The following is a 27,719-nucleotide window of genomic DNA, read 5'->3' as shown; positions in this document are numbered from 1 at the left end:
TATTGGTTATTTATGCAGCAAAAACAAAAGGCCTTTAGCAGGAGATTAAATTGGAAGTAGTTAAAATAGTCTGTGTCTGAAAATGCAACAATTCCAGAATAATACTTTCCCAGATCACGAGATTTAAAAAAAAAAAAGACATCCACCATAATCTAACGATTGAAATTATCCAATTTTAGTATTTTATTTTGGAGGGCACGCTCATCCCTGCAGACCCTCATAATCGGAAAATAGATCACTCCTTACAAGTGTTCGAAAACCGAGATCTTTAAAACACGACAGCTTAATTTCCCATGTACATCACAGTTATATGAAGGATACACTTCTTTTTGGAACGAAATCTTTACTGAGTGTGAGACCATATAATATACAGCATTCCAATAACAATATCAGAGAAAAAACATACACAAAAACAGAGGCTATTTTTGGCTCTTGCATGGCTTTTAAATTACCGGCAAAACATTGCGTCATAAAAACACTTGCCTATCACCTGCAGTTTGTCGGGGATTTATTCTTTTAAGGATCACATGATTGTCCTCACTATTACAAAGAGAAAAAAATGATTTTTTTTGTCTGTAAAAATGAACTACAGCCTAGGTGACGGAGGCTGGCAGCCTAATGTGAAGCCACAGTATTGCACAATATTGGAAAATATCAAAATATTAAATTCCACATGTTCTGCTACAAACACTGACACAAATCTCTGTGAAATACATATGGACAGTCAACCCTGTTCAAAACATTTTTTTCCTCAAACTGAATACATTAAAATATATCCACCCACTTTTGAGCATTGAACAATTTCACCAGTAATAATAATAATTTTAGATTGGAGCCGTAGAGACTTGCGCTTCAGCAGGATGAACGATGGTTACATATAATAATAATAATAATAATAATAATAATAACAATAACATTGTGACTCTACAAAATATACAAAATTTATTTTTTTCCAATGTTGGTCACTCTCATTTAAAAACATATGTACAGCGCGTCATGCCACAGTCAGTGTTAAACAGGCCTCAGCAGTGGGACCGGGTGGGAATAGTACATGTGATGGGGAAAAGCCAGGAGCGACTGGCTGCCCGGTGAGTTTGCAGCGGGGCCCCCGGCCGTTTCCGGGGCTCCGTTCTCGTGGTAAAGTATCGGAACCCGCACAATCCTCTGCGCCGCCGCGTGGCTCAGGTTGGCCGCCTCCAGCTCCGCGGCCAGCTGCCGTTTCCACTTATTCCTCCGGTTCTGAAACCAGATCTTCACCTGCGTCTCCGTCAGGTGCAGGGACGCGGCCAGGCCTGCCCGCTCCGAGCTGCTCAGGTAGCGCTTGATGTCGAAGGTGGACTCCAGCTGGAAGACCTGACTCCTGGAAAACACCGTGCGCGTCTTCTTCTTCCGACACGGCTTCCTCTCGGAGTCCAGTTCGTCCGTTTTCCGCCTCCAGTCGTCCTCCTGGTCTATTTCTTTCTTTGGCTCCTCAGAGTCACTGTCATCCAGCGCGATGTCGTCGTCGGCGCTTTCCTCTTTGGCATCTTGGTCACTTTTTGGGAGATCCGGGGAGCGCCTGTCCGGTGTCGGTGATGCTTCCCTTAGGTTGGCCTTCTCAGACCCTGCAGGAAAATAGAAATAGTATTCAAATTTGATCCTTTTTTGCCTTTGATTTTAATTCATTCTAGACATTCAGTTGATTTATTTTCCCCTTTGTTGTATTATTTATAATTAATAGATAGTTTAGGGACATAATTATTTTTTCCAAAATGTACATGTGTAATTTTAAATCCTACATTACTCATTATCTGACACAATAGGCCTCTTGCTGTAAAATGAATCTTAATTCTGTTCCCCCCCTCACCAAAACACAACATTTCTTTATAGAGTCAATAATATTTACCTCCAGTCCTCAGATGAGTCCCGAGTGTGTATGGGTACCACCAGGTAGACGCTCTCTCCAAATACTGCGCCGATAGTCCAATTCTCTGTGTGGGCAACTCAAACCGAGGGAAAGACAAGTCACCGAGCCGAGAGAAGAAGCTGCCCTCAAACACTCCTTTGGATGAGCCGAGGAACGTTTTCGGCTTCGTGGGTTTGTCTTCGATGTTCAGCAGGTTCTTGATGGAGAACGGCGAGTCCTTTGCGGGTTGGCGAGTCTCTTGCGCATCAGAGTCTGCCATCACCGTTCACTGCCCGATGTGGATCACCATCAAAACTTATCAAGAGGACAAAAAACACTTGAAAAAGATGATCTTACTGTCTGAGTTAAAACTATGCGAGAGAAAAAAGGAGAAGGGAAAAGTGGCCAGATGCCTCCTGATCAGACTGAGAGCTCACTGCGTCAAACTTGCGCCGGATTGTAATGATGGAATAATAAATGCCATCCGAGTTAAAACGCGCTCGGTCTCTGCTATTGGGCAGGTACAATAGCAAATGGGATTTGAGATGAAACCGCGAGGGGCTGTGACGAGAATAGACTCCAAAGAAAAAAGGCCGCGCAAGCGTTTTGGCTCCGGGCTCAACAGTACGCACCCACTTACCATCCAATTAGATTAAAGAGGAGAATGTCTCGGGGTTTTTTGGGGGGCGTGCACGAGCCGCAATCACCTGTCAGTAAATTGAATAAACGGTCCGGGGATTATCACACCTTAACGTGGAGCTGGAAAGGGCTTTGGCACAAATATTACGCAAATTACGCACATTTTACGCACTAATGTAAAGCATCAAAAACATATAAAACAACAACAAAAACGCTTAAAAGCAGCATTACAGGAAGATTTATTATATTCTAATATTTATTTAATGACTCTATTTGTGACTGAACTCCGTGACTTGCTGATGATCAACCTCATTCATGTGTTATTTCAGTTCCACCTGTGTACAGCAGGAAACCAATATGTACCTGCGTTTCTCCTGTAACCAGAGCTCATTGACTTCAGTGTAATTTTATTAGCCAGGAAGTGCTACAGGCGGACATCAAATTGAATGCTTACCGCTGTGATAAAGGCTTTTCAAATCAGCTTGGTACAAAAGCCTGCAAAGCCACGGGGGCAGCAGGTGATGTAATGCACGAGGATGACACAACAAGTCTTGTCTCTGTCACATATTACAATAAAGCCGGTGCTTGGATGCAGCAAATTATATTAGTATGTGCAATGAGACATTAATGTGATCATGTGTGATCAGATTAGATGATAATTGTCATGAGATAAAGACACAAAATGAAGAGGAGGGAGATTTGAAAACCCTCACACTGCTTTTCTCTTAAGATGGAGGCAACTATGAGACTTTAGTGGGGATTTCTGAATCAATAACAGGCCTCTGGAATGTGTTTTAATGTAGAAAAACTTAAAGTACAACCCCAAAAATATGCCTGTCACACAGCCTTTGGATAGATGTTTTTGTATTTATCTATGATGTCACATTTGGCTCTGATACATGCAGCCAAACATGAAAAAAGTACAAAAAAATATAACATGAGATGCGTTTAAGATTCATAATCTAAACCAAACTTGAAGCAGATGCAGAGACCTAATCAAATCAATTGGATTTGCTCAACCTGCAAACATGCAGCCTGTCCTTTTAGCCCACTGAGCGCTCTCCAGCTCTAAAGGACAGTACTGTGTTTTGTGAAAAGCTACTTGAATCCCCGCATAATTAGAGGTCTCATAGCTGTGTTAAAGATGGGGGCGGAGAAAGAGGCTGGTTGAGCTGCGTGTGCCGATGCAAAGTGAAAAGCAGATAGCTGTGTTTTCATCAGATTATGTTCATTAAAAAGGGGGACTCGCACAATGGACGGAGCAAGTCAGAGTGGATGAGAGGAGGGGGGGGGCAAAGCGCAGTCAATTAGTGTTGCAAACGGCAGGAGGACTCTGTTTGTTTTGTTTTAGGGATTTTGGAAATGTGTGCTTACATTTTGTTCTGACTGTCTTCATGAACCTGTCATGTTTTTATCTAAATATATCACTTATAATAGACCACTCATGTCAGATTATTAGTCCTATCACAGGGGCGGAGCCAGAGGGAGGTCCAGCCCAAACATACAGGGTGGGTCATGTTCCCCTGGGGGATTTTATTTCCCCATTTACAGCAGCTATATGACCTTATTTTCAAGTAATATCAGATCATAAAAAGCCTAAAAATATGCAAAACATTGGCAAAAACCGATAGTTGCCATGGAAAAAAAATCTTCCTGCTCTTTCTGAATATTGACGATGACTAATTTTCCACTCCTGCCACCTAAAGAGGCCAACTTGACTGATGTTACTATTTTTAAATTGCATAACATAACTAGGGTAGAAATTTAAACAGCATTTCAAATTCCAAAATTGACCCTTTCACTAAGTCCCGCCCAGATTTCCTTCATTTTCAGGCTGGTTTTGTGGATTTGGGGCTAAATGTTGTGCCTGGGGCACGTCGTGTATTAATGATACTCGTTACCTGGAGAGGTTGGAAAAAGATATATGTTTCTTCCCTGTTCCAAAACCAAAATCAAACCCTGAAAAGTGTAGGGTTAGCTAGCTAGCTACTGAAGATATAGCCTACTGAATGTAAACACAGACTGTAGACCCCTCTGTCTGCTTCTCTCTGGAATCACTGTTTCATTTTTCCAAAAATATGATAATATTTCTTCAGGGAGTGCAGTTATTTCCACAGGAAGGTTGAGGCAGAGAGATAGCATCCATGGGACAGTGGGTGGTAAGGGAAGGTCCAATGGAGACACAGAGTCCTGGCAGATCGAACCACAGTGTACACTCCAATGTGGTTAGTCAGCTTGACCCTTTACCCTTTTGATATGATCAGTAAAGGGTCCCCAGATTCTAGAAAACCTGGCACGAATGCTAATCGAGCTGCACAATGCTGGGCTGTGAGCACAGGTCCCACTAGAGGACAATGGGGCCTCATGCAGTCTGTTTCTGACAGCTTGGTCAGAAACATGCACACCAGTAGCCTGCTGGAGGTCATTTTGTAGGCCTCTGGCAGTGCTCCTCCTGTTCCTCCTCACACAAAGGAGCAAATACCGGTCCTGCTGCTGGGTTGATGCCCCTCTATGGCCCTGTCCAGCTCTCCTTGTGTAACAACTGATCTGCTGGTATCTCCTCCATGCTCTTGAGACAGCAAACCTTCTTGCGACCACATATACGTATGTGGCATCCTGGAGGAGCTGGACCACCTGTGCAACCTGATTAGGCTGCAGGTACCGCCTCATGCTACCAGGACACTAGCAGAACACAAAACTAGAGAAGAATCAGTCAGGTAGGATAAGGAGAGAGCAACTGTCGGTGGACACATGTAAAACCATTACCTTTTGTAGGTTGTCTTGCTTTTGCCTCTCCATTGCACCTGTTGTCACTTTGATTGGCACCAAGCAGCTGAAACTGATTCACAATCAACTGTGCTTCCTAAATGGACAGATGTATATCCCTAAAATTAAACTCACTTGGTGTTAGACTGTGACCATTAAGTCTTCCTTTAATAGTGTCAATCACTACTATTGCAGCAGGCATCAATCTGTTTCCATCCCTGTTAATAAATACGGTTGGGCACTGTCACTGATTGATGACTTTTGGTTAAACAGATACCTCTCAAGCTTCATTCTTCCAAGAGGTCATACATGCACGGCTCTGTATACTCGGACACAGCTTGTCTGTGTTGTGTAAAACAATAGACTTAATGTTACACAGCCCGTGTAGGGCCGTGGAAATGTCATCAATCTCACCTGAAAAATGATCAGTGAGTCATTTAGGCGAGGCAGGCTCTTTACATCTGAAGCACCAGCATAATTAAATTGACATGAAATATCATTAGAGGTGATAGGCTGTTAAATGACGTGCTAATTGACTGTCCTCTCAGTGAGAAGCTGCTGCTGTCACCCTGGAGAGTGCTGCCATCTAGTGACAGAACATGGTATTGATCTGCCTCAGTCACGGCACAGACAGATGGTTTCTCACACTACAGAATACTTCACATTTATTGATATTAAAGTTATTCCTCTATACAGATACTTTCTTGATATGATGTGAAATCACTTCCTCATTTCCCCCAACAAGGAACTGTACAGTATTTACTGAGCATATATGAGTGAGCTCGGTCACAGCCGACCCTCCAAAGGCACTGAAACATTCAAAGAAAATCCCAATCACTTCTTTTAAAACTCTCATATTGAAACATACGGCCTAGTTATGTTATTCTGACATGATTAATCACCATATCTCAAGAACTAGAAGAAGCAGTGTGGAGCAGAGGGAAGAGGTACAGCTTGACTAACAGGCTCATTCCTAGACATGTGGAAAGGTTTGGTAGAAGGCAAATAGAAAAATAACCATTGCACCGGATCAACTTTAACGCTACAGCTGGGGAAATACAACATCAGTAACACGAGTAGTGCCAACTACTTAAATGAAATTCAAAAATACATATTTTTCCTCTTACCTGTAGTGCTGTTTATCCGTCTAGATTATTTTGGTGTGAGTTGCTGAGTGTTGGAGATATCAGCTGTAGAGATGTCTGCCTTCTCTCCAGTATAATGGAACTAGATGGCACTCAGCTTGTGGTGCTCAAAGTGCCAAAAAATACATTTGAAAAACTCAACAGCAATGTCTCTTTACAGAAATCATGACCTGGTTACTCAAGATAATCCACAGACCTTGCTGTGAGCAGTTTTATGTAAGAACTATTTTCTTTCTACCGAACTGCACCCACCAGACAAACCAATGCGCAGAAGGAAGTGTGCATCTACTCATGGACAAGCGAGTAGCGCTCGCAAACTGCCGCTGTTTACTCGCATTTTCATTTCGGCGAGCATGTTAACAGGTTAGAGCATTCACACCGCATCCACTCTACGCGCTGCTCGAAAATAGAAGCGACACCGTTTTTTTGTGCGAGCGTTGTGACCTGTCTCGGCCACCGTAGACATCTCCCCCTTGAATATACGAGACCTGACAGCCACATGTTTCATGCTTTGGAGATAGACGACTACAGATTAATCGAGGAGGTTGAAAAGCATGTTGACCTTGATGATGTCCGACATCCAGTGTATAAAGACAACCGAAGGAAGGACAAGGCATGGGCAGTGGTCGCCATGGAAATTGGCTTTGATAACCCTATGTAGCTAATATAGGCGTGTATTTTGACGGGACAGCAGCGTCTGTTCGGTTTTGGTGTGAATACATGTGTGCTGCCGCTACACTTGCGGACCGCTTCCGGACCGCTTTGCGAACACATCGCTTGCGGTGTAAATGAGGCCTAACTTTAGCTAGCTCAGTGGTGCTAGGTGAGCTAGCAGTAGATGCACACTTCCTTCTGCATGGTGATGCGGGTTGGTGGGTGCAGTTTGGTAGAAAGAAAATAGTTACGACATGAAACTGCTCACAACAAGGTCTGTGGATTATCTTGAGTAACCGGGTCATGATTTCTGTAAAGAGACATTGCTGTTGAGTTTTTCAAATGTATATTTTTGGCGCTTTGAGCACCACAAGCCGAATGCCATCTAGTTCCATCATACTGGAGAGAAGGCAGACATCTCTATGGCCGATATCTCCAACACCAAAACAATCTAGACTGATAAACAGCACTACAGGTAAGAGGAGAAATCTGTATTTTGGAATTGGGGGAGTAAAAATTGGTGATAGTGAGAACAAACATTTATAACTGCAACAAAACTTAACAAAACATGAACGTGGGTCTACAGCAACACATCCCCCAAAGTCATTTTAGGAGCATTAAATGGAGTGTAACACAGCAGAGTTCAGTCCAACAGCCTCCTGTCCAATGTTTCAGTGATCATACTCCTTATCAATGAACTTGGCCATAGTGGACAGCTGAACATTAGTCGTGCCTTCATAAATGGTACCTGCACATGGAGACAAAACCAAGCATTAGAATGAATTCCTGCTGCACAACAACAAGGTCAATTTTGTCAAATTCCCCCCGCACAGCACATGAACCTGCAGCTTTCGCTATCAGGAAACAACGAGGCTTTTTATGCAGCTCAGTCAGCTCCGGAGCCAAAATGGCGGTGATGACAGGCAAAGCGACATTCTGCCCTGGCAGCTTCCTTGGCTGTGTGTCGGTATAATGGCACTCTGAGGGGTCAGACGGGGGAATTCCTGCAGAGTCCAATTACAGCCGCTGCTATCAGCCCTTCTCTCCGCCCCTCTCTGGTCCAATCACAAACAGCTACACCTGACCTTCCCACAGCCCTCGTGAGTTGTGTCCTTTTCCACACTGTAGCTTTAGTCACAGTTTCCTACACCGGCTCTGATGTCAGCGGCGATCTAACATACTGTGTGCAAACAAGTCAACATTTGCCTGGTGGTGAATATTTGTCCGGTCATGCTCACCAATTTTACAGTCTCTGTAGTATTTCTCTATGGGGTAGTCTTTGGTGAAGCCGACCCCTCCCATCCACTCGATGCATTTAGATGTGGTAAGTGTTGCAACCTGAGGAGGGCGAAACAAAACAGATATTATTATGGCTTTATTTTTTACCAGGAAGAAGTGTCATAAAGGTAGCAGCATCACATAGAGCAGATATTAAAGATATTACAAAACATATAACACCGACTTTAAGAATTCATAAACTGAATGAATTATAAAGTTTCAGCAACACAGATGAGATCAGAGAAATAATGCAAAAATGATAAAACAACTAAGTACTATTACAAGAGGGAACAAAATCATTAAAGATACATAAAGTGGATTTATAAAATCATAAAACACATAACCCTAAAGATCACAATATATCAGAGAAATTAGAGTTTTCGAATATCAGTATCAGACAACCCTCTGATATTGCCTAAAATGCCTGAGTAAGCCACTCTATGCACTACTACAATCAACTCAAAAAGTTTTACAGTGGATTAAAATGGCAGTTTTCCCAGAAATCAATTATTCTTTGCCACTGTAAAACGCAAATTTGTGTTTGCTTAGGCCCTGATCATACACAATGTGTTTTAGCAGCTGGAGGAGTCTTTTTGTAATTGGTTTTAAGGAGAATTAAGCTTTTTGATGACCGATTTTGTGTTGCAATGTGCCTCCAGTTTCTGCGCTCTAGGTGCCTAGTGTTTTTGCTAGAGCGTTCTGAACTCCTTGAATCAACCCAGAGCAGAAAAGCACCCAATGTCATCTCTTTTTTGGTCATCTTTTTTCCCCATTGTCCAATTTGATGATTTGAGAGGCGGGCCTTCTGTGGTGGTCACGACAACATGTTTACAGTTGGCAAACAATGGAGGAGAAACTGGTGGTAGCAATTGCTGGATACCCAGAGCTATACGGCCTGATGATAGACAGCAGGTTGTCAAACTGCCCTGAGTCATCCTAAAATATGCCTGGGAGCGGCCATCATGGAGGAGAAGCTCCTGGACCAACTGGTGGTACTCCCCATGATCCACCCTCTTTTTTTAGGGTCTCATGTACCCACACAGATCTCTGTTTCCCTGTGCCCAACAAACTATTTACTGACAGCCTCTCACCCTCAACCTGAGCTACAGCAAGTACCCTCTGCCTCAACATTTTAGGGACTAGATACTATTTACTGGGGGAAAAGACACAGTAGATTGATCACACGGGAAGGTTAATGCAAAGACGTGATGGCGCTGTTGCTTGACAACAATAAAAAGGCACAGCAAGCATTTCTTTTACTAGTGGCATGCAATTTAAATAAAAAAGGCAGTGCGGTGCGTCTCGAGTTTTGCAGCCAATCCAACCAATGAACACAACGAGTATTGGCCAATCATGGGAAGAGCAAGGTGGGTCATTCCTTCACTATCTGGCAAGTTGCGCAGTGCAGCCACTGGCAACTACTGTTTTAGAGCGGCAAAAAACTATCCATTTTCTGTAAATGGAGTAACGATAGCAAAATGTTATCAATTAGGCAATATTTCACACTAGAAACTCACACCAGTATAAGGCGACAGTATGCAAGGCTTTAGTTTGTGTTGCCAATTTCATCACCAACTCATGTCATACAACAATGATAGCGATCATCTCACATCCATACAGGATTAATAGTACACAGCTGTTTTTATTTAATGCAGAGGTATCAGATCGGTACTCGGTATCAGCTGCTATACAAGTTCAGGTATCGGAATCCGTATCAGGAAGGAAAAAAATGGTAGCTCACCTCTGCACTGAAGTATTTAGCCATGCAGGCCTCCTTAATGAAAGGTCTCCCGGCTTCTTTCAGACGAGCAGCGTTGTACGTCAGCAGCCGAGCTGCTTCGATCTGTGTTGCTACGTGGGCTATTTGGTGCTGCATGCCCTGGAACACAAAGAGCACCACAATGACGTAACCACCAGAGTAACGTGACTAATTGCAAATGTGTCATGTGAAAGAGTCAATGTCTATTGTAGATCTTTACCTGGAAGTCAAATATGCGTTTTCCAAACTGCACTCTCTGTCTGGTGTAAGGAATAGTGTGGTCGAAGCAACCCTGTGCCAGCCCGAGCATCTGAAACACACAGTTAGCACATGGAACATGCATTACATTTTGCTATCTTGAATAAAGCACATTAAGTTTGTTTTAAAGGGTAACTGTTGTTTTTTGTTTAAAGGGCCAGTGTGTAAAATGGGTTGAAAACAGTGACATCAGTGGTCAAATTCTAGATTGCAGGGCTCACTCGCTCACCCCTCCCGTCGGGTAAATGACGGTGGCCTCGTAGGGACAAAAAGCCTTGCGCACAAGTTTTTCAGGAGTAGGTCTATCTAGCTACGAGGTGAATATTTATTTAGAAATCTAAACCATGTTACGATATTGTAATGAATCCCTCACGAGCAGGAGACCAGAGGAGCGTTCGGGAAAAAGGCCAGTTTATTTGAGCACTCCAAAAACTCCAGTAACACTCCAGGGGGTAAAAGACTCCGTCCCAAACTCTGACTCTTCTAGCATAACACACACACTTCATACACACATATTCGTTTACCATACCGAGTGGGGACCCCCTCCCCCCTCTGCTCCACCAATCTCCAGCCCGCACACTGACTGACAGTGTAGCCTGTAAACAGAGCTCAGCTGTTTATTTAGCCTAGCAATATCTCCGGACTATAGTAGCTGCAATGGACGACTTTGAACGCGATTTTGAAGAGTTTCTTGTAGCGGACACAGACCCCGAGCCATACCTGTTTGAGCCGGAGCATACAGATGAGGAACTCCATGTGTTTGATGCTGAGCGGGCGAGAAGAGAGGCTGAATGCACAGAATGGGATTTGGTGCTACTGCTACCATCGTTGGGGACATATATCATCAGGAGGAAAAGCGCCGCAGAGAGTGCATCACAAGGAGTGAAGTTGCATCTTCTTTTCCTCGCAGATGACGGTTCGGGTTCATTCTCTCCTGTTGCATGGTAAGTGTGGTCCATTCGCAAACTTTATAACTAAAAAAAACTTTTCACTACTCTCTATCGACGAACTACTAACACACTCTGCTGTTTCCTACTCCTTCTTCCTTCCTTCCGCTGTCTTCGTTGGTTCATTTATACACGCGAAACGCGTCCTCTGGCTGGCTGGATTGTCCACTCGGGCTGCCGTACATACATGGTGGTGCAAGATGGCAACCTTTCTAAAGCAAGGCCCTTGCTATATATATATATATATATATATATATATATATATATATATATATATATGTATGTATATGTATATATATATATATATATATATATATAAAAGCATAATTATAAGGCTACGAAAACCAAACGAATTTTATTTTATAGCGATTATACACTTGTATAAATATATTAATGGGTAGAATATTCAGATTCAGATTCAGATTGACAATAAACCATGCCAAATATTACACACTGGCCCTTTAAGTGACTAATGGGAACCAAATGTTTTTAAATTGGTCTATAAGTAAGAGAGAACACTGAAGCTAGCAGCAGCAAAACAAGCTGCAATGTAATCACTCGGGACATGTCTGCAGCGTTGATTGATGTCCACTTAAAGTGCTTGTTTTTACCCGACAGGCTCAGATAATAATATTTTAGTGTCTGATGACATGATGGAATGGATGCCTACAGAGACAGACCTTTTCGTTAAACAGTAAGATCCTTTTTGTTTAACCAGAAACACCTCCAGAATCCCTATGGCCAAACCTACCAGACTCCATTTGAATAAGCAGCGATTTTATTATTGTAAAACATTCTTCATCCAAGTCGATAGACATCAAATAAATCTCACAAAAAAAATGCCTTGGTTCTTCTTACAACTGTTTTAACAATCACCAGTTCTGGTTTGATTTAAATAAACCCTCAAGTCACCCAGTGAGAGGTCAACTATGCTGGCTCTATACATGCTAAAAATAATGATCATTTAAATGAAGTCTGGTGAGTTTGGTGATGGAGATTTCGAGGCTGTTTCTGGTTAAACAAAAAGGATCGTACTCTTTGACAAAAAGGTCTATCTCTGTAGGGCTCCTCTCCATAATGTTGCCAGACAATAAGAATAAAAATCTGAACCTGTCAGAGGCATAAACAAACACTTTTAGTGACGTACATTGAAGGTGTGCACCTGCCCCAAGTGGTTACATTGCAGCCTGTTTTGCTGCTGTCAGCTGCAGCCCTCTTTGAAAAACAGTTGTTCCCATTTGTCACTTCGACACAAAAACAGGCAGAAAAGGGGTCCAAGCTGAAAAACACCAAAGTCATCCTTTAAGTATATAATTTGAATAAAAATATTTTACCTGAGCTGCGATTCCAATCCTGCCCTCATTCAACATTCCAATAGCATACTTGTACCCCTGACCGATCTGCCCCAAAATGTTCTTCTCTGGTACCTACAAGGAAAAGCAAAAAGTTAGTAAAAGTCACAGCTTGCATTTGTTCCACATCGGTTCGGTGCAGTACAAGGTGCTTAGCAGTGTACCTTGACATTGTCAAAGTTTAGAGGGCAGGTGGATGACGCACGCAGGCCGAGCTTGTTCTCCTTCTTTCCAATCTCAAGACCCTGCGAGTCCCGGTCCACGATGAAGCAGGTGATACCTCTGTAACCCTGGGAAACGAAAGTGAGTTTGTCTTTATGTTTTGTACATTACAGGGGTAAGCATTTGTCGAGACTGAGTTAAAGAGGTCTTTATTTAATATATAAGCCAAGTGCCATCTAGTTCCATTGCATTTGAGAGAAGGCAGACATCTCTACAGTCAATATCTCCAACTATCACACCAAAACAATCTAGACTGGTAAACAGCACTACAGGTGGGAGGAAAAATATGTATATTTTATTTTGGAGTGAACTGTCCCTTTAAGATTTTCCTAGTACTATGAAAAACTGAGTAAGTTGTGGATCTTTCTTGTCTGACAAAAGGCAAAATGAACAGTAAGAGGAGCATTTACTCACAGCAGAGGGGTCTACGTTGGCCATCACCAGGAAAACACCAGCATGCTCTGCATTGCTGATCCACATCTTGGATCCGTTGATGATGTAATAGTCCTTATGTTTTTCAGCACGTGTCTTCAGAGCGAAGGCATCACTCCCCGACTCTGCTTCGGAGAGGCAGAAGCTTCCAACCTGTGTGTCATGACACAGGTTTATAAGGAAGTGCAGGAAAGTGCAGAATGGACACAGCCAGAGATCTACAGTATCGTGTGGTTGGTCATCTAACATCTTCCTGTCATGGCTGCCACACACAGAGATAATAAATTGCTCACCATATCAGCTGACAGTCGGCTGAGGTACTGCTCTTTCTGAGCTGCTGTACCCAGGTTGGAAACCAGTGTGTTGATCAGTGTGTTCTGGATGTCACAGAGCACAGCCACAGAGGGGTCCACCTTCGCCAGCTCCTCAATGACCAGGATGGAGGAGAAGAATGTGGAGCCAGTGCCGTTGTACTCTGGGTCGATCTCAATGCCCATGAGCTGTGAAAATAATATCAGAGTCACTGGATAGAAAAAAAGACCAACACGGTATTAAGTGTTATGACACATCAAAATGAAATGCGTTACATACGCCCTGTTCAAAGAGAGATTTGATCACTTCCTCGTCCATGGCAGAATTCTCATCCATCTTTGACACAAACGGAGCAATGCGCTCTTGTGCGTATTTTTTAACTGTCAAAGAAGAAGACATATGCTTAGTGTTTTAGGAGTGTCTGTCTCCAGCTGTCAGCAGCAGTAGGACACACAGATGGGTGAGAAATTAAAGGAAAAACCAACATCAAGTGTCTCTGTACGGGGTCAGGCTACCATGAGCCTCCAGAACAGCTTCAGTGTTACTTGACAAGTCTATGGAGCTCTACTGAAGGGGACAAATCCCACTCCTCCACAAGATATTCCCTATTTATTTACAAAACCCAAAACCAGTGAAGTTGGCACGTTATGTAAATCGTAGATAAAAACAGAATACAATGATTTGCAAATCCTTTTCAACTTATATTCAATTGAATACACTGCAAAGACAAGATGTTTAATGTTCAAACTGAGAAACTTTTTTTTTTTTTTTGCAAATAATCATTAACTTAGAATTTAAAGGCAGCAACACATTGCAAAAAAGTTGGCACAGGGGCCTTTTTACCACTGTGTTACATCGCCTTTCCTTTTAACGACACTCAGTAAACGTTTGGGAACTGAGGAGACCAATTTTTGAAGCTTTTCAGGTGGAACTCTTTCCCATTCTTGCTTGATGTACAGCTTAAGTTGTTCAACAGTCCGGGGTCTCCGTTGTCGTATTTTACGCTTCATAATGCGCCACACATTTTCAATGGGAGACAGGTCTGGACTACAGGCAGGCCAGTCTAGTACCCGCACTCTTTTACTATGGAGCCATGCTGTTGTAACACGTGCAGAATGTGGCTTGGCATTGTCTTGCTGAAATAAGCAGGGGCGTCCATGAAAAAGACGTTGCTTGGATGGCAACATATGTTGCTCCAAAACCTGTATGTACCTTTCAGCATTAATGGTGCCTTCACATATGTGTAAGTTGCCCATGCCTTGGGCACTAATACACCCCCATACCATCACAGATGCTGGCTTTTGAACTTTGCGCCTATAACAGTCCGGATGGTTCTTTTCCTCTTTGGTCCGGAGGACACGACGTCCACAGTTTCCAAAAACAATTTGAAATGTGGACTCATCAGACCACAGAACACTTTTCCACTTTGCATCAGTCCATCTCAGATGAGCTCGGGCCCAGCGAAGCCGGCGGCGTTTCTGGGTGCTGTTGATGAATGGCTTTCGCTTTGCATTGTAGAGTTTTAACTTGCACTTGCAGATGTAGCGACGAACTGTAGTTACTGACAGTGGTTTTCTGAAGTGTTCCTGAGCCCATGTGGTGATGTCCTTTACACACTGATGTCGGTTTTTGATGCAGTACCGCCTGAGGGATCGAAGGTCACGGGCATTCAATGTTGGTTTTCGGCCTTGTCGCTTACGTGCAGTGATTTCTCCAGATTCTCTGAACCTTTTGACGATATTACGGACCGTAGATGATGAAATCCCTAAATTTCTTGCAATAGCTCGTTGAGGAATGTTGTTCTTAAACTGTTCGACAATCAGCTCACGCATTTGTTCACTAAGTGGTGACCCTCGCCCCATCCTTGTTTGTGAATGACTGAGCATTTCAAGGAAGCTGCTTTTATACCCAATCATGGCACCCACCTGTTCCCAATTAGCCCGTTCACCTGTGGGATGTTCCAAATAAGTGTTTGATGAGCATTCCTCAACTTTCTCAGTCTTTTTTGCCACTTGTGCCAGCTTTTTTGAAACATGTTGCAGGCATCAAATTCCAAATGAGCTAATATTTGCAAAAAATTACAAAGTTTACCTGTTTGAACATTAAGTAACTTGTCTTTGCAGTGTATTCAATTGAATATAGGTTGAAAAGGATTTGCAAATCATTGTATTCTGTTTTTATTTACAGTTTACACAACATGCCAACTTCACTGGTTTTGGGTTTTGTATAAAACCCTTACAACCCCACTAACAAAAGGTGTCCCACAAGGTTCAGTCTTAGGACCACTGCTATTCACTGTATATATAAATGATATAGCTTTGTCTTTGCAAAACTGGAATGTCCACTATTATCCTGATGACACTATTTTATATTGTTGAGCTGTCACTTTGGCAATTGAAAATGAAATGCACTTATGAATGTCAAACCTGTATTAAATGCCGACAAAACAAAATATATGCCAAAAACATTAACTACAGTGCTCTTCAAATCAAGGTTCAAGGTATCTTTATTATCCCCGAGAGGCAATTTGTGTGACAGCCAGCAGTTAAAACAAAGACAACAATTATCACAACAAATAAGTAAACAACCATAAAAGAATACACAAACACATTTAGCAGCCATTTAAGAGACTGATAGCAGCAGGGATAAATGATTTTTTGAACCTATTTGTTCTACATCGGGGGAGATTATATCTGCATCCTGATGGTAGCAGCATGAAATTGTCCCTTAGTGGATGACTTGGGTCAGCCAGGATACATTTAGCTTTTTTCCTGCACCTAACCTGATACAGATCATGAAGGTCATTTAAGGGTGCTCCAGCAATTTTGCTGCACACCTTCACAATGCCTTGCAGGCGATTTCTTTGTTTAAAAGAAAGTCACTCACAACAGGACCATGATCAGTGTCACCACTGTGGAGGAGGGACACAATAACAGAATCATCTGAGAATTTAATGATGTGGCGGCGGTCATGATGGCTTTGACATTCATTATTTTATAAAACAAATAAAAATCTGCACTCTAAATGGCATGATCATGGAACAAGCTCCACATTATAAATACTTAGGCATCTGGACCCATGACAAGTTCACCTTCAAGCCAAATTACGAATGAAGCTTGGTATTTATACAGAACTTGTCCTGTTATCCACTGTCTTATGGAAGGAAGACTGTGGAAGCAATCTTTCCGTCAGTGCTAGATTATGATGTAATTTCTTGCCATGCAGCAGCCTTCACTCTCTGACCCTAAATGCTGTCTACCATTCAGCCCTTAGATTTATAACCAAAGACAGCTATAGTTCTTATCAAAAAGCAACCATTTATTTTTATTTACTTATAAAGGACTTCTTCACAAAATGCCCTCGTATTAATAATTAAATATTTGACATTACTTATTGGCTGGAGAGCCATTTCATTGTCCACTACTTGCAGGCTCACAAAGGGGTGTGTCTGTGACAGCCAATCACATCTGCTAAAAGAAAGCCTCGCGCCTAGCAAATGGGTCAACCACACCTCCTCACTAAGGTAAAAGTTTCTGTCCCTTCCTTGCTCAGTGTTGCTCTGAGAACTTTCCTAAATCACTCCTAAGCAAAAACTCCTTACTAAACGTTTTTAGTGTAAGTTAGGAGCTCCCTGAGAGTGTTTGAATACAGAATGTTTGTGAATACACAGGCCTCTGGTGACTATAAAGTCCTTGGCATTTTATTTACGTCATTTTCATACTCACCAAACCAGTCAGTAACTCCTAAAGCACGGAAGTATCTGTATTTGAAGTGTTTCTCCACTCTTTTATTCAGTTGTTTCCTTTAATTACTCCCCTGTCTGTGTGTTACAAGCCGTGCAGCTCACCTGCTTCCCTCATCATGCTCTCTTCCTCTGAATATGTCTGCAGGGGAGGGAAGGAGACCCCTCCAGCTGCTCTGTCTGAGCCCACATCTGGGGAGGGATTGGTTGACCTGCACCTCCATCCAGCCTGGCAGGCTCCCCCCCAGGGTCGAGAGAGCTGCCTGCACGACTGAGAACAGGACAGACAACAGTGGACATGCCTGTCAGCGTGTTGGTGATAATGCACACTTTGAATACCGGTGCTAAACTCTCGTGTGGGCCATCATTCATGACTAAATAAACCATTTTGTTTCATTGCTCTTATGCTAGCGTTAGCCGTGTTAGCTAGTTACGTCAACAAGAGCCAGCCGAGGTACGTAAGTTACGTAATTCAATGATAAAAGATCGATACAGTGGAAAGATATTTATACCAGTGCCCAATCCCATCAAATATTAATAATATGTCAATAAAATTTAGCCTCACCTTTGAGAAAATCCTGAACAACGGTGCCGCCATGACTGGTTACAAAATGTTTACATGCGCGTATGAGAACGACCACTGGAATGATGCTGCCTTCAGGAGCCCGTTGTGCCAGTCGGAAAAAACTACACTTGTACTTGATTTTATACGTACACTAATGTATTGTGACAGGGAGGGGGGTTGTAATCCAAGAGGAATTTGATTTAATAAAAACAATGTGTTCGTATAACTAGGGAGAGTCTGTGTATTTCAGTGTATGGGGTGGACTTGTGGAATGGGCTGGGTGATGAGTTGAAACAAAGCCTCTGTATGTGACATAAAGATGAACACATTCTTCCTCACAGCCCTGAAGGCAACAGTTGCGTTTGCAGGGGACTCTTACCAAATACGTAAAAACCAAACCGGAAGCGTTCACTTGGTTACAATTCTAGCCGGATATTTTATCCCCTGAGCCTAAATTTCACACTTCTCTCTGCTTAGCGATAATGTTGCTCAGACGCTAAGAGGTAAGGCATGAATTACGTTGAGGTTTTGTTAGATAGTCGGTGTTAATGGAAACTGCTGTACGTTAACGGTTGAGCTAGCTAGCTAAGCGCGTTAGCATTGTTGTTGTAGCTATGAGCTAGCCATCATATCATAGTTAGCAGCTACGTTAGCTAACGTTTCTGTAGGTTATCAGCAGTCAGAAGTGAAAGTAGAGTTGTCACATGTCTACTGAGATATCTGTGGATGTTTTTAGGTGAAACACTGAAGAAGGAGGATGGAAGAGATAAAGACCGAGCCTGTGGATTTTGTGAAGGAATTCCAAGAGTACCTGACCCAGCAAACCCAGCATGTCAACATGATCTCAGGCTCTGTTTGCGGAGAGAAGGAGGCAGGGGAGCAGTTTCAAGCCGGTAGGGATGCAGTAGAATATCTTACACAGCTTTGATAAGTTAAGAGTCAAACCTAAAAGCCATTTTTGGTTTTAGTTGCCCCCAGGAGTGAGCAGAATGGTCTGGACCCTCCGTCTGTGGAGGTGAGCCTGCCCATGGAGGATGGCTCAGAGGTACAGATGGATGGCCTGGAGAGGACTTGCGATGGGAAGTACAAGTGCAGCTACTGCAGCTATGCCAACAAGGGCATGGCTCGTTTAATAGAGCACATCCGCATCCACACAGGTCAGTGTTGACACTGCAGCCATTCACTGAGACAACACCATGCCCAAACATCTGTCTGACAGTGCTGAGGAGCTGATGTACACCAGTCAGCCACACCATTAAAACCACTGACTGATTAAGTTAATAACATTAATCATCCTCTTAAATGTTCTGCTGGGAAACCTTTCATCCACTTGACACGCACCAACCACCCAAACACAGTTGCAGACCAAGCACATCCCTTCAGTGGTCTCCCTAGCAGAACAATGTGCCATGCTGCAGTCAAAAACTGCTCAGAAGTGGTCCGAGGAATGTGACATAGAGCTCAAGGCGTCAACTTGGCCTCCAAATTTCCCAGATCTCAATCTGATAGAGCATCCCTGGTATGGTCAGAGCCAAATCTGATCCATGGTGGGGCTTCTGACCTGTCCAGACATTGACACAGGACCTCTGGGCGTGTGCTGTGGTGTCTGGCAACAGATCCTTTGAGTCCTCTCAGATGCAAAGTGGGGTACCAACCTGTCACGCAAATTCTGTATTGGATTGGGATCTGGGTGAGTTGCTGCAGGGGGCATTGCCATCAGGGAGTGTTGTTGCCATGAGGAGGTGAACTTGGTGTGCAGCAGTGTTTGGGTGGTGTGTGTCAAGTGGCACCTACATGAATGCCAGGACCCAAGGTTTCCCAGCAGAACATTGTATTGTAACAAGATGGTCAGTGTTATTCATTTCACCTGTCAGTGGTTTTAAAGGTCCGGTGTGTAAGGTTCAGGGGGATTTAGTGGCATCTAGCTATGAGGATTGCAAACTGCAACCAGCTGAAACTTTTCCCAGTTAGAATTCCTTCAGTGTTCATTGTTCAGGAGGTTTTTACTGGGAGCTGAATTAACCACAGAGGTCTCTTCCGCTCCAAAACAAAAGGACCAGGTGATTTAAACCTATAAAAACACTGAATAAAGCAGTTTCATGTTACAAATGAGTGTTTCTTCTGTGCTGTTTGGCACACCGCAGATGGGCCAGTTGCCCGGCACCTGCTAATTTGTGCTTACCTTTTTACTCTGATAACTGGAAGATCTTTTTTGTCTACATCATCTTCTCTCATTTTGTTTAATGCCTTGTCTGGAACACATGATACATTTTACTCACTGCTTCACAGCTGTTTACTCTTTCACAGTAAAATATACTTGGTAATATCCCCAATTATCATTTTCTGTCATGTTTGTGGCCTAGGAGAAAAGCCTCATCGCTGCCAGCTGTGCCCGTTTGCCTCAGCGTACGAGCGCCACCTGGAAGCCCACATGCGCTCGCACACAGGAGAGAAGCCGTACAAGTGTGACCTCTGCGCCTTTCGCTGCAGTGACCGCAGCAACCTGTCGCACCACCGTCGCCGCCGCCACAAGCTCCTGCCCACGAGGGTCGCCCGCTCCCCTTTCGCCAACAAGAGAATGCTGAGCTCCCTGCAGAAGAGGACGGGCTCGCTGGGCTTCGGCAGACGGCTCCTTATCAACTTCAGCCCTCCCTCCGTGGTGATGCCAAAGTCGGATTATCTGAACGACTTGTCTCACAAGTTCCACCACCATCTGAGTAGCAGCGAGTATAAGAACCTTCCCAAGGTAGATGATCGTGACAGAGGTGCTAATGGTTTGACTTTTAACAACCCACTGGACCAGCTGTCTACACTCGCTGGCCAGTTAGCCGACCTTCACCCTGAGTCTCAGACTCCTGCATCCCCAGACAGGGAGTCCTTAAAAGACGAGAAGCCCATTCTCATACAGCAGGTCTCTAGCGAACATGCTGCCATGTGTTCAAATGGAGTTCAAACTTCACCTCATAAAAATCAATCTCCCACCTCAGGCCACGGGAGTTGCAGCCCCGCCCCCGGCCTCGGCTTTGAGAACAACGTGAACACTCTGACTGCGAGCGTTAGCAACAGCCAGCCGAGCACACCCGCCCCTGCGCTGACCACACCAGACCAACAGCTGTTACATAAATGCCAGCACTGTGACATTCATTTTGTGGACAATATCCTCTACACGATTCACATGGGCTGCCATGGCTATGAACATCCTTTCCAGTGCAACATCTGTGGCCACATGTGCATAGACAAGTATGACTTTTCATGTCATTTTGCCCGTGGACAACACAAAAAGTGATTCCAGGCAACATGGACGCATATGGAGTCTTGCGTTTTTAAACTTCTATACAGCATCTGACACAGTTTACTACTAGTCCTTTTCATTTTATACTCACTATATTGTTGCCTCACTGCGTGTCTACATGGCTTTGAGCTTTTCATATTAGTTTTAGAGTGATACTAACAAAGGCTGGATGAAACTACTGAAACATTTTGTAATACAAGATACACTTAGGCCCAGGCAAAATACCAATATTACTTAGATATTGTGATGGAAGACTAGATTTTGCTTTAGACTTTGGCTATCGTAATACCTAAGTGTACCATTTCCTGGTTTTAAAGGAATATCTCACCCACAAAACAACCATTTGTGTATCAGTTACTCACCATGTGTTGAATCCATGAAGAAATCTTTCTGGCATGCCTCCGAGGTGAACGAAGAATCCAAAAAGGGCGAACCTCTCACCACTTGTACTGAGCATACATCTGGATAAATGAGACTTACATGAGAGTTACACTGCAGGAGTTGTGTGCGAATGTGTAATTGGATGTTCTGATATCATGTTGCTGATGTTAAACATGGTCACCATTTACCTCAATCCATGAGGAATATTCGCCTTTTTTGGATTCTCCATTCACAGTGGAGGCATATGAGAAAAACAAAGTTTTCTTCATGAATTCAACATGATACATGGTGAGTAATTGATGTACAAATGGTCATTTTATGGGTGAATTATTCCTTTAAAGGCTGCATTACAGTAGAGTGATGCAATTTTATGAACTCTTCTAGGTGTTCTATTATTTGACTTAAACCACGTAGTCATTATATTCACATTACTCATCATTGCATATAAAAAATCTTGTGTAAATATTCTGTGAAAGCACAATTAGTCAGCCCGCAATACTGTCGTAATATCAATATCAGGGTATTTGATTTTCTCCATGTCACCCAGCCCTAAGCTCACTAAATGTAATTTCAACTCGTCCTGCAGTCAGTATTAGTTTTGCAAAGTGGCATCATGACCACTGTCTCTCTACACCAGTGCAGCTGCTTATGTTTGATATATTAGTGTCTCAATACTCTGCAGAGTCGCCAGGATTTCACTAAGCTGCCTGTAGTGAATCACAACTACACAGGCAGCTCCATATGAGACATTTTAAATTAAATATAAACAGTATTGAACACCAAACATTATGAGCCACAGCTCGGTATTCATCATGGAGCTGTTACCAGGGCTGTCCCGAATACTAGTTTTGGAGCATTTTCAGTTTCAGTTTTCAGTCGTTGCACCTAAAATTACATGACCGTTAGCTTCTTTGTTAGCATGCAGGTCACAGTCACATGAGCCATAATAGCTAGAAAGAAAGAATTCTTTGCAACATGGCTAAGCTGTTGCAGTTTGGGTGTTTGCCACACTTTGGCCACGTGCTTGACTTTTTCGACATCTTGCTAGCGAAATCTTTGAGCCTGTTACAGGTAGTCAAACTGTTGGAGTCACAAAACCCGGCCTTTCACTAAATTTAAATGTTACTGTCTAAGAATAATTAATGTTGAATATAGGTGGGAATCACCAGAAGATTTATGATATATGATTTTATCGCAATACTTGAGTCACGATACAATATTATTGCGATTTTAAATATGTTGCGATATGCTGAGTATCACGATAAAATATATTGCGATTTATTACCTTTTTCAACTGTAAATTATGTCTCCAAAGGAAAACTTTGTCAACATCTGTCTTATTTAATAAGTTTTCAGACTGTTCATCTCACTTCAGTCACTTTTATTGCAAAGAAATGTCTAGTGGACTGAAAAAGCAATGATCGTGTACCAAAAGCTGACTTATTTGTAATTTGATTCATTTATATAGTAAAAAAAATCTAATCTTGGCACCGTACGACTATACGATACTGTCACACAAAAATATTGCGATACTAGGTTGCATCGATTTTTTTTTAATTTTACTATTTCATAATTTATTGGCCATTTTGGAGCATTCAGACACTGCTTTGGACATTAAAGTTTAGCTGTTAAACTATAATTTTGTCCACCATCTGTACTGTATATGGCCTGTTAGTCTAATTATACACCATAGTTTCCATCTTAGATAAATTAGTTTGACATATTTCACAATGAGAAACTGAAGTGAGGTGTTAAGAGACTAAATTTTCTGCTCAGAACATAAATGTGTGTCCAGCCAGACTCATTAAAACTCTGCTTGCTCTTCTGATATTTATTTATACCTCACGCCGTAGACTGTAAAAGGTGTCGGCCAAATCAGTCACTATTTTAGAGAACATTTCGATAGTGTTTTTGTTACTTATTTATACCCAAACAATTTTATATTTATCAGTTGTCGCGAGTCATTTTGTGGTACCAGTTTTGAAGAACAAAATCTAAATTCACCGTAGCCACTTCTGTGTAGAGTAGCAGATGTCAAGACACTGTAAAGATCCTGAAGATGTAATGTGAAGTAATGTTAATTTTAATTTAATAGCGTTTGAAAGTAAAGACTTGTGTATGTAATTACCTCATTATGGACATTAAGTGAAAGTTTGAGATCAATGGGGTCTTATTTCTCTGTAAGAACATTGTTTGTATGCTGACACCATGTTTGCAAACTGTGTAGATGACGAGTGTATCCCTGTATCTCGAGTTTGAAATAAGTTTTGAGGAAATAAATTCTTTTATTACAAGATAAAACATTATTCATACATTCTCTTTGTTTCACTCAGTGCCACAAAGATCACACTTTATTTACATTTAAACACAGTGTCACAGATTCTCTTGTGACGTTTGATGTGATTAAAAATGCCTTTGTGCAAATTCACGAGTCGATTCAAGTCATTTATTTTCATTTATGATTCTCAGCAGGATTTCTTTTGTGTCCAGATCAAAAACGTCCATCGCTCTTTTCACCACACGTTCCACGTCAATGTCCTTGTCTTGGGTGAAAGACGCTTCCTGGAGCAGCTGTGTCCGCAGGTTGTGAAGAAACGTTGCTTTGGATTCGTTCAGCTGAGCGGCCAAAGACCTCATGAGCTCAGGAAGTAACTGATTCTCTGAAGTTAAAGGGAGAGAATGAGCATCACACTGGGCTTCAAATGACAAAGAAAATTTCAAATGTGTAGTATGACAGGGACGGATGTTTTCAAGTGGGGCTGTATGAGGATTTATCCACAGTAAGTGTATTACCTGCAGTAGATGGCGGTTTGGAGAAGCAGACAGAAGCTAAGCAGTGTAATGCTGTGGAAGGGGGGCAGTAGCAAAATGTGTTTATGGTGCGTTCAATTTGCACTGCAAAGTTGCAATTTTTGAGTCCCTGAGTCGGACATTTCAACTGGAACGCCCATCTGAAATTGAATTGTGCGATTGACCACACCCAACCTCAAAATCCAAGATGGCTGTAATTGTAAAATATTCTATATATAGCATACACTTAATCTGGCATTACGTTTTTAGGGTAGCTAAAACGCGTTTCATTGCGGCCCCCATCCACAGCAGCACATTGCTTAGCTTCTGTGCCAGTAGTCCTGCCTGCTCCTCCAAACTGGGGGCGTGCCGACCGCCATCTACTGTAGGTAATACACAGACCAGATAAGTACCTCACACATCCCTGCTTAAAAAAATCTAAACTGTCCCTTTAATGAAGCTCGCAGCTGACCTCTGGCAGTCTTCATGGCTTCAGATATGTGGCGTCGACAGGCCTGGTCAGTCTGGTGAACAACACTGGTGGCACATTTCAGGCGGTCCACCTCCTGCACAGATGAGATATTACATAAGATATAAGATCTATTTTAAAGTCCACTATTAACAGATTTGATGGGAGCTACGTCGACACACCTTTTGCTCTGTGTTGTCCTCAGCTGGACTCAGCGGGTTGCTCAGTGCCGAGGAGATCAACTCCATCACCCTCTGGCTGAGGACAAGCCAGACAGAAAGAGAAACAGATGGAGGGAACACATTAATACATGATTTATGTTTGTAAACTTCAGTTTTAAGTGTTAAAGCTGCTTATTCTGCTGCCTTACACATCACGTTCAGACAAATTGTCTGTGGTGCTGAATGAAATGCTGCTAGTCTCCCATGAGTTCTTCTGTGGATTTGGAGACTCCAAACGCTTCACCATCTCCACTATCACCTCAGTGGGAATGGGCGCAGACCTGCTCTGGTTTCGTCTGATGCAGGACTCCAGATCACACTGCAGATACACCTGGCAGAATCCCAAGGAATCTAAAAACACAACAGACAGATTAGTGTGTCAGACCATAAGGTCCTTTATGAACAATTACTTAAGTTAGTGGCCTATGCTGTAGACAGAAAAGAAAGCAGAGTGCTTACACTTCCTTGCAAGTTGGTACACTTCATATCTCATGCTTGGATAGTAGAAGTTGTCATCCAGTAGAAGGAGAAGTGGTGCCCGCTCAGCCTGTGAGCGGTCCAAAGCTTCAGGCCACAGTAGAGCTTGAACGCATCGCTCCCATGCAGCCTTGTTGATCTGACAGCTGCTCGGCAGCTCAGCCAAAACTTGAGGTTTCTCCAAGAACTGCTCGATGCAGCGCAGAACTGCCTGTCTGTGTAACTTCCATTCAGTGTGCTGAAACAAGGAAGAAAGACATCTGCTCAATATAAACATTTTTAGTGCATGCTGAAGATATGAAACTGAATTTACATTGTTATGGCAAGAAACTATACTGATGTGGACACTTTGCTAAAAACCTAAATGAGGAAAAGGACTCTGGTGCCTTATGGTATATGTGTACTTAAAGTTCAAGTATGAGGGATTTAGTGGCATCTAGCAGCAGGCTGCCATTAGGACATACAGACAGGGGGACTACATCTTCAAAAGTGGGCCACTCATCCACATCCAATGGAGGGATGCCTATACATTTTTATACTTCCTGCAAATATAATTCAATTAATGATATCTCCTACATATGTATTTTCTATCTACTTGTCTTGTATCTACTGTTAAGACCTTGTTTTCTTATTTTGAAAAACCACAATCACAAGTGTGTCCTGGGCTGAGAAAATACCCTCCAATGAATGATTAGAGAAAAGTAAAATCAAAATGTGTTAACTATAAAATGACATTTATTTATCATTTAAAGACATATAACTTGTATTGTCAGTGATTTAAGTTAGTTAGTAAATTGTTGCACTTGATCCAGTGGCCTTGGACCAGGGTCATCTGCAGGCCTGTCTAGCAGTGAGTTTGCAAGACTTAAACTTCTTTCATGTGCCAAGCGTGTAAGGCTGCATAAATGTGCAAATGTCTATATCTATGTCTATATCCCTATGAAGCACCTTAAGTCCCAAAAGGTGAAATGCTTTTTATTTATATTTTGTGCGCCTCCGTTTATCTTATGTGAACAAATTAATTACATAATAACTTGTCCCCACAACATAAAATTTGCATACAAGATAATAATTTGTTTCCTCAAGGTTATAACTTGTTCCTGTAAAATAACTGTCTTTTGTGCACAAGACAAAAACAATAAATAATAAATTAAAATCACATTTTGGGTCTTTAGGGGCTCTGTGGAATCCACTCTGTGCCTCATTCTAAGGTAACAAAAACATAGCTATGAATATTATATACCATTTCTGCCAATATATTCCCCTAAATCCTACAAACTAAACTTTTACTAATTATTTAAATTTGAAAAAACTGGAAAAATAAATTAATAAATAAGAATAAATAAAATAATAAATCCAGTTGTCATATTCAAATTGCTTATTTTGTCTGACCAACAGACCCAAACCCAAAAACTTTCTGTTAAATATTATAAAAGCTACAAAAACCAGGAAAAAAGTCACATGTAAGATGCTGCAACCACTATTTTTTTTGGCCCTTTTCCTTAAATTATATATATATATATATATATATATATATTATAGTACCTTTTCTCCTCCTCTCCTCTATCACCTCATGTAATGTCCCTTAAATAAATAATTATACTTTGCTGCAACGTCCCTGTGTTATTACCATAATACAATTATTGTTACTTTTAATGTGTTAATTCTTAATGTTACTAACTAATATTGGTAGTTTGTGGTAGCTACTAGATTAGGACCAGTCTAGTTTAAAAGTATTTACAGTTTCTTGCAGTGTGACACCGTCCTTCTCCACTCTGGTCTGAAAAGCCTGCTCTGGGATCAGATCATCATACGGCACCACCCCGGCTCTCCATCCTCGCTGTGCGGCGGCTGTCACGATGTTCCGGGCCAGCGTGGACTTCCCGGCAGCAGGCAGCCCGCAGAGGACACACAGACAGGCCGGAGCCCCGCTGACACCTCCGGCTGTCTCTGCTGCCATGAGCTACCACAGAGCCGCTTTAAAACTCTGCTCTTTACATGATGTTGTAGCCATGACAGCTGACTTCCGCATTGTGCCGCGTCAAAACACAAGGGAACACGTAACTTCCGGTCATGATGTTTTCAAAATAAAACCCCAGAAAGTGAAGTAAGGAAGGGCAATTTAAAGTTCTT

General features: G+C 42.3%; 4 protein-coding genes across 4 annotated transcripts; 1 reads left to right on the top strand and 3 right to left on the bottom strand.

The window, feature by feature from the left end:
* Window positions 1–253: 253 nt before the first annotated feature.
* Window positions 254–2,624, bottom strand: hmx3b (H6 family homeobox 3b). The gene is made up of 2 exons (XM_033610987.2): window positions 1,886–2,624; window positions 254–1,604 (listed from the first exon to the last, which is right to left on the bottom strand). Exons 1-2 carry the CDS (start codon window positions 2,163–2,165, stop codon window positions 1,012–1,014), a joined length of 873 nt encoding a protein of 290 aa, XP_033466878.1. The 5' UTR covers window positions 2,166–2,624; the 3' UTR covers window positions 254–1,011.
* Window positions 2,625–5,928: 3,304 nt separating this feature from the next.
* On the bottom strand, window positions 5,929–18,068 carry acadsb (acyl-CoA dehydrogenase short/branched chain). The gene is made up of 11 exons (XM_033610666.2): window positions 17,957–18,068; window positions 17,497–17,662; window positions 13,929–14,029; window positions 13,631–13,837; window positions 13,320–13,490; window positions 12,848–12,973; window positions 12,666–12,758; window positions 10,347–10,436; window positions 10,109–10,246; window positions 8,328–8,427; window positions 5,929–7,837 (listed from the first exon to the last, which is right to left on the bottom strand). The coding sequence occupies exons 1-11, from the start codon at window positions 17,987–17,989 to the stop codon at window positions 7,761–7,763; spliced, it is 1,302 nt and encodes a 433-aa protein (XP_033466557.1). The 5' UTR covers window positions 17,990–18,068; the 3' UTR covers window positions 5,929–7,760.
* On the top strand, window positions 18,056–24,057 carry LOC117247573 (zinc finger protein Pegasus-like). Its single transcript, XM_033612158.2, has 4 exons — window positions 18,056–18,459; window positions 18,693–18,849; window positions 18,925–19,113; window positions 20,320–24,057. The coding sequence occupies exons 2-4, from the start codon at window positions 18,714–18,716 to the stop codon at window positions 21,240–21,242; spliced, it is 1,248 nt and encodes a 415-aa protein (XP_033468049.1). The 5' UTR covers window positions 18,056–18,459; window positions 18,693–18,713; the 3' UTR covers window positions 21,243–24,057.
* On the bottom strand, window positions 23,963–27,628 carry pstk (phosphoseryl-tRNA kinase). The gene is made up of 6 exons (XM_033612159.2): window positions 27,328–27,628; window positions 25,569–25,824; window positions 25,259–25,460; window positions 25,071–25,146; window positions 24,892–24,985; window positions 23,963–24,289 (listed from the first exon to the last, which is right to left on the bottom strand). Exons 1-6 carry the CDS (start codon window positions 27,544–27,546, stop codon window positions 24,072–24,074), a joined length of 1,065 nt encoding a protein of 354 aa, XP_033468050.2. The 5' UTR covers window positions 27,547–27,628; the 3' UTR covers window positions 23,963–24,071.
* Window positions 27,629–27,719: the final 91 nt, after the last annotated feature.

The sequence above is a fragment of the Epinephelus lanceolatus genome, chromosome 21, assembly GCF_041903045.1.
Source record: "Epinephelus lanceolatus isolate andai-2023 chromosome 21, ASM4190304v1, whole genome shotgun sequence".
Taxonomy (NCBI): domain Eukaryota; kingdom Metazoa; phylum Chordata; class Actinopteri; order Perciformes; family Serranidae; genus Epinephelus; species Epinephelus lanceolatus.
This window is presented reverse-complemented; position numbering and strand designations above follow the sequence as displayed.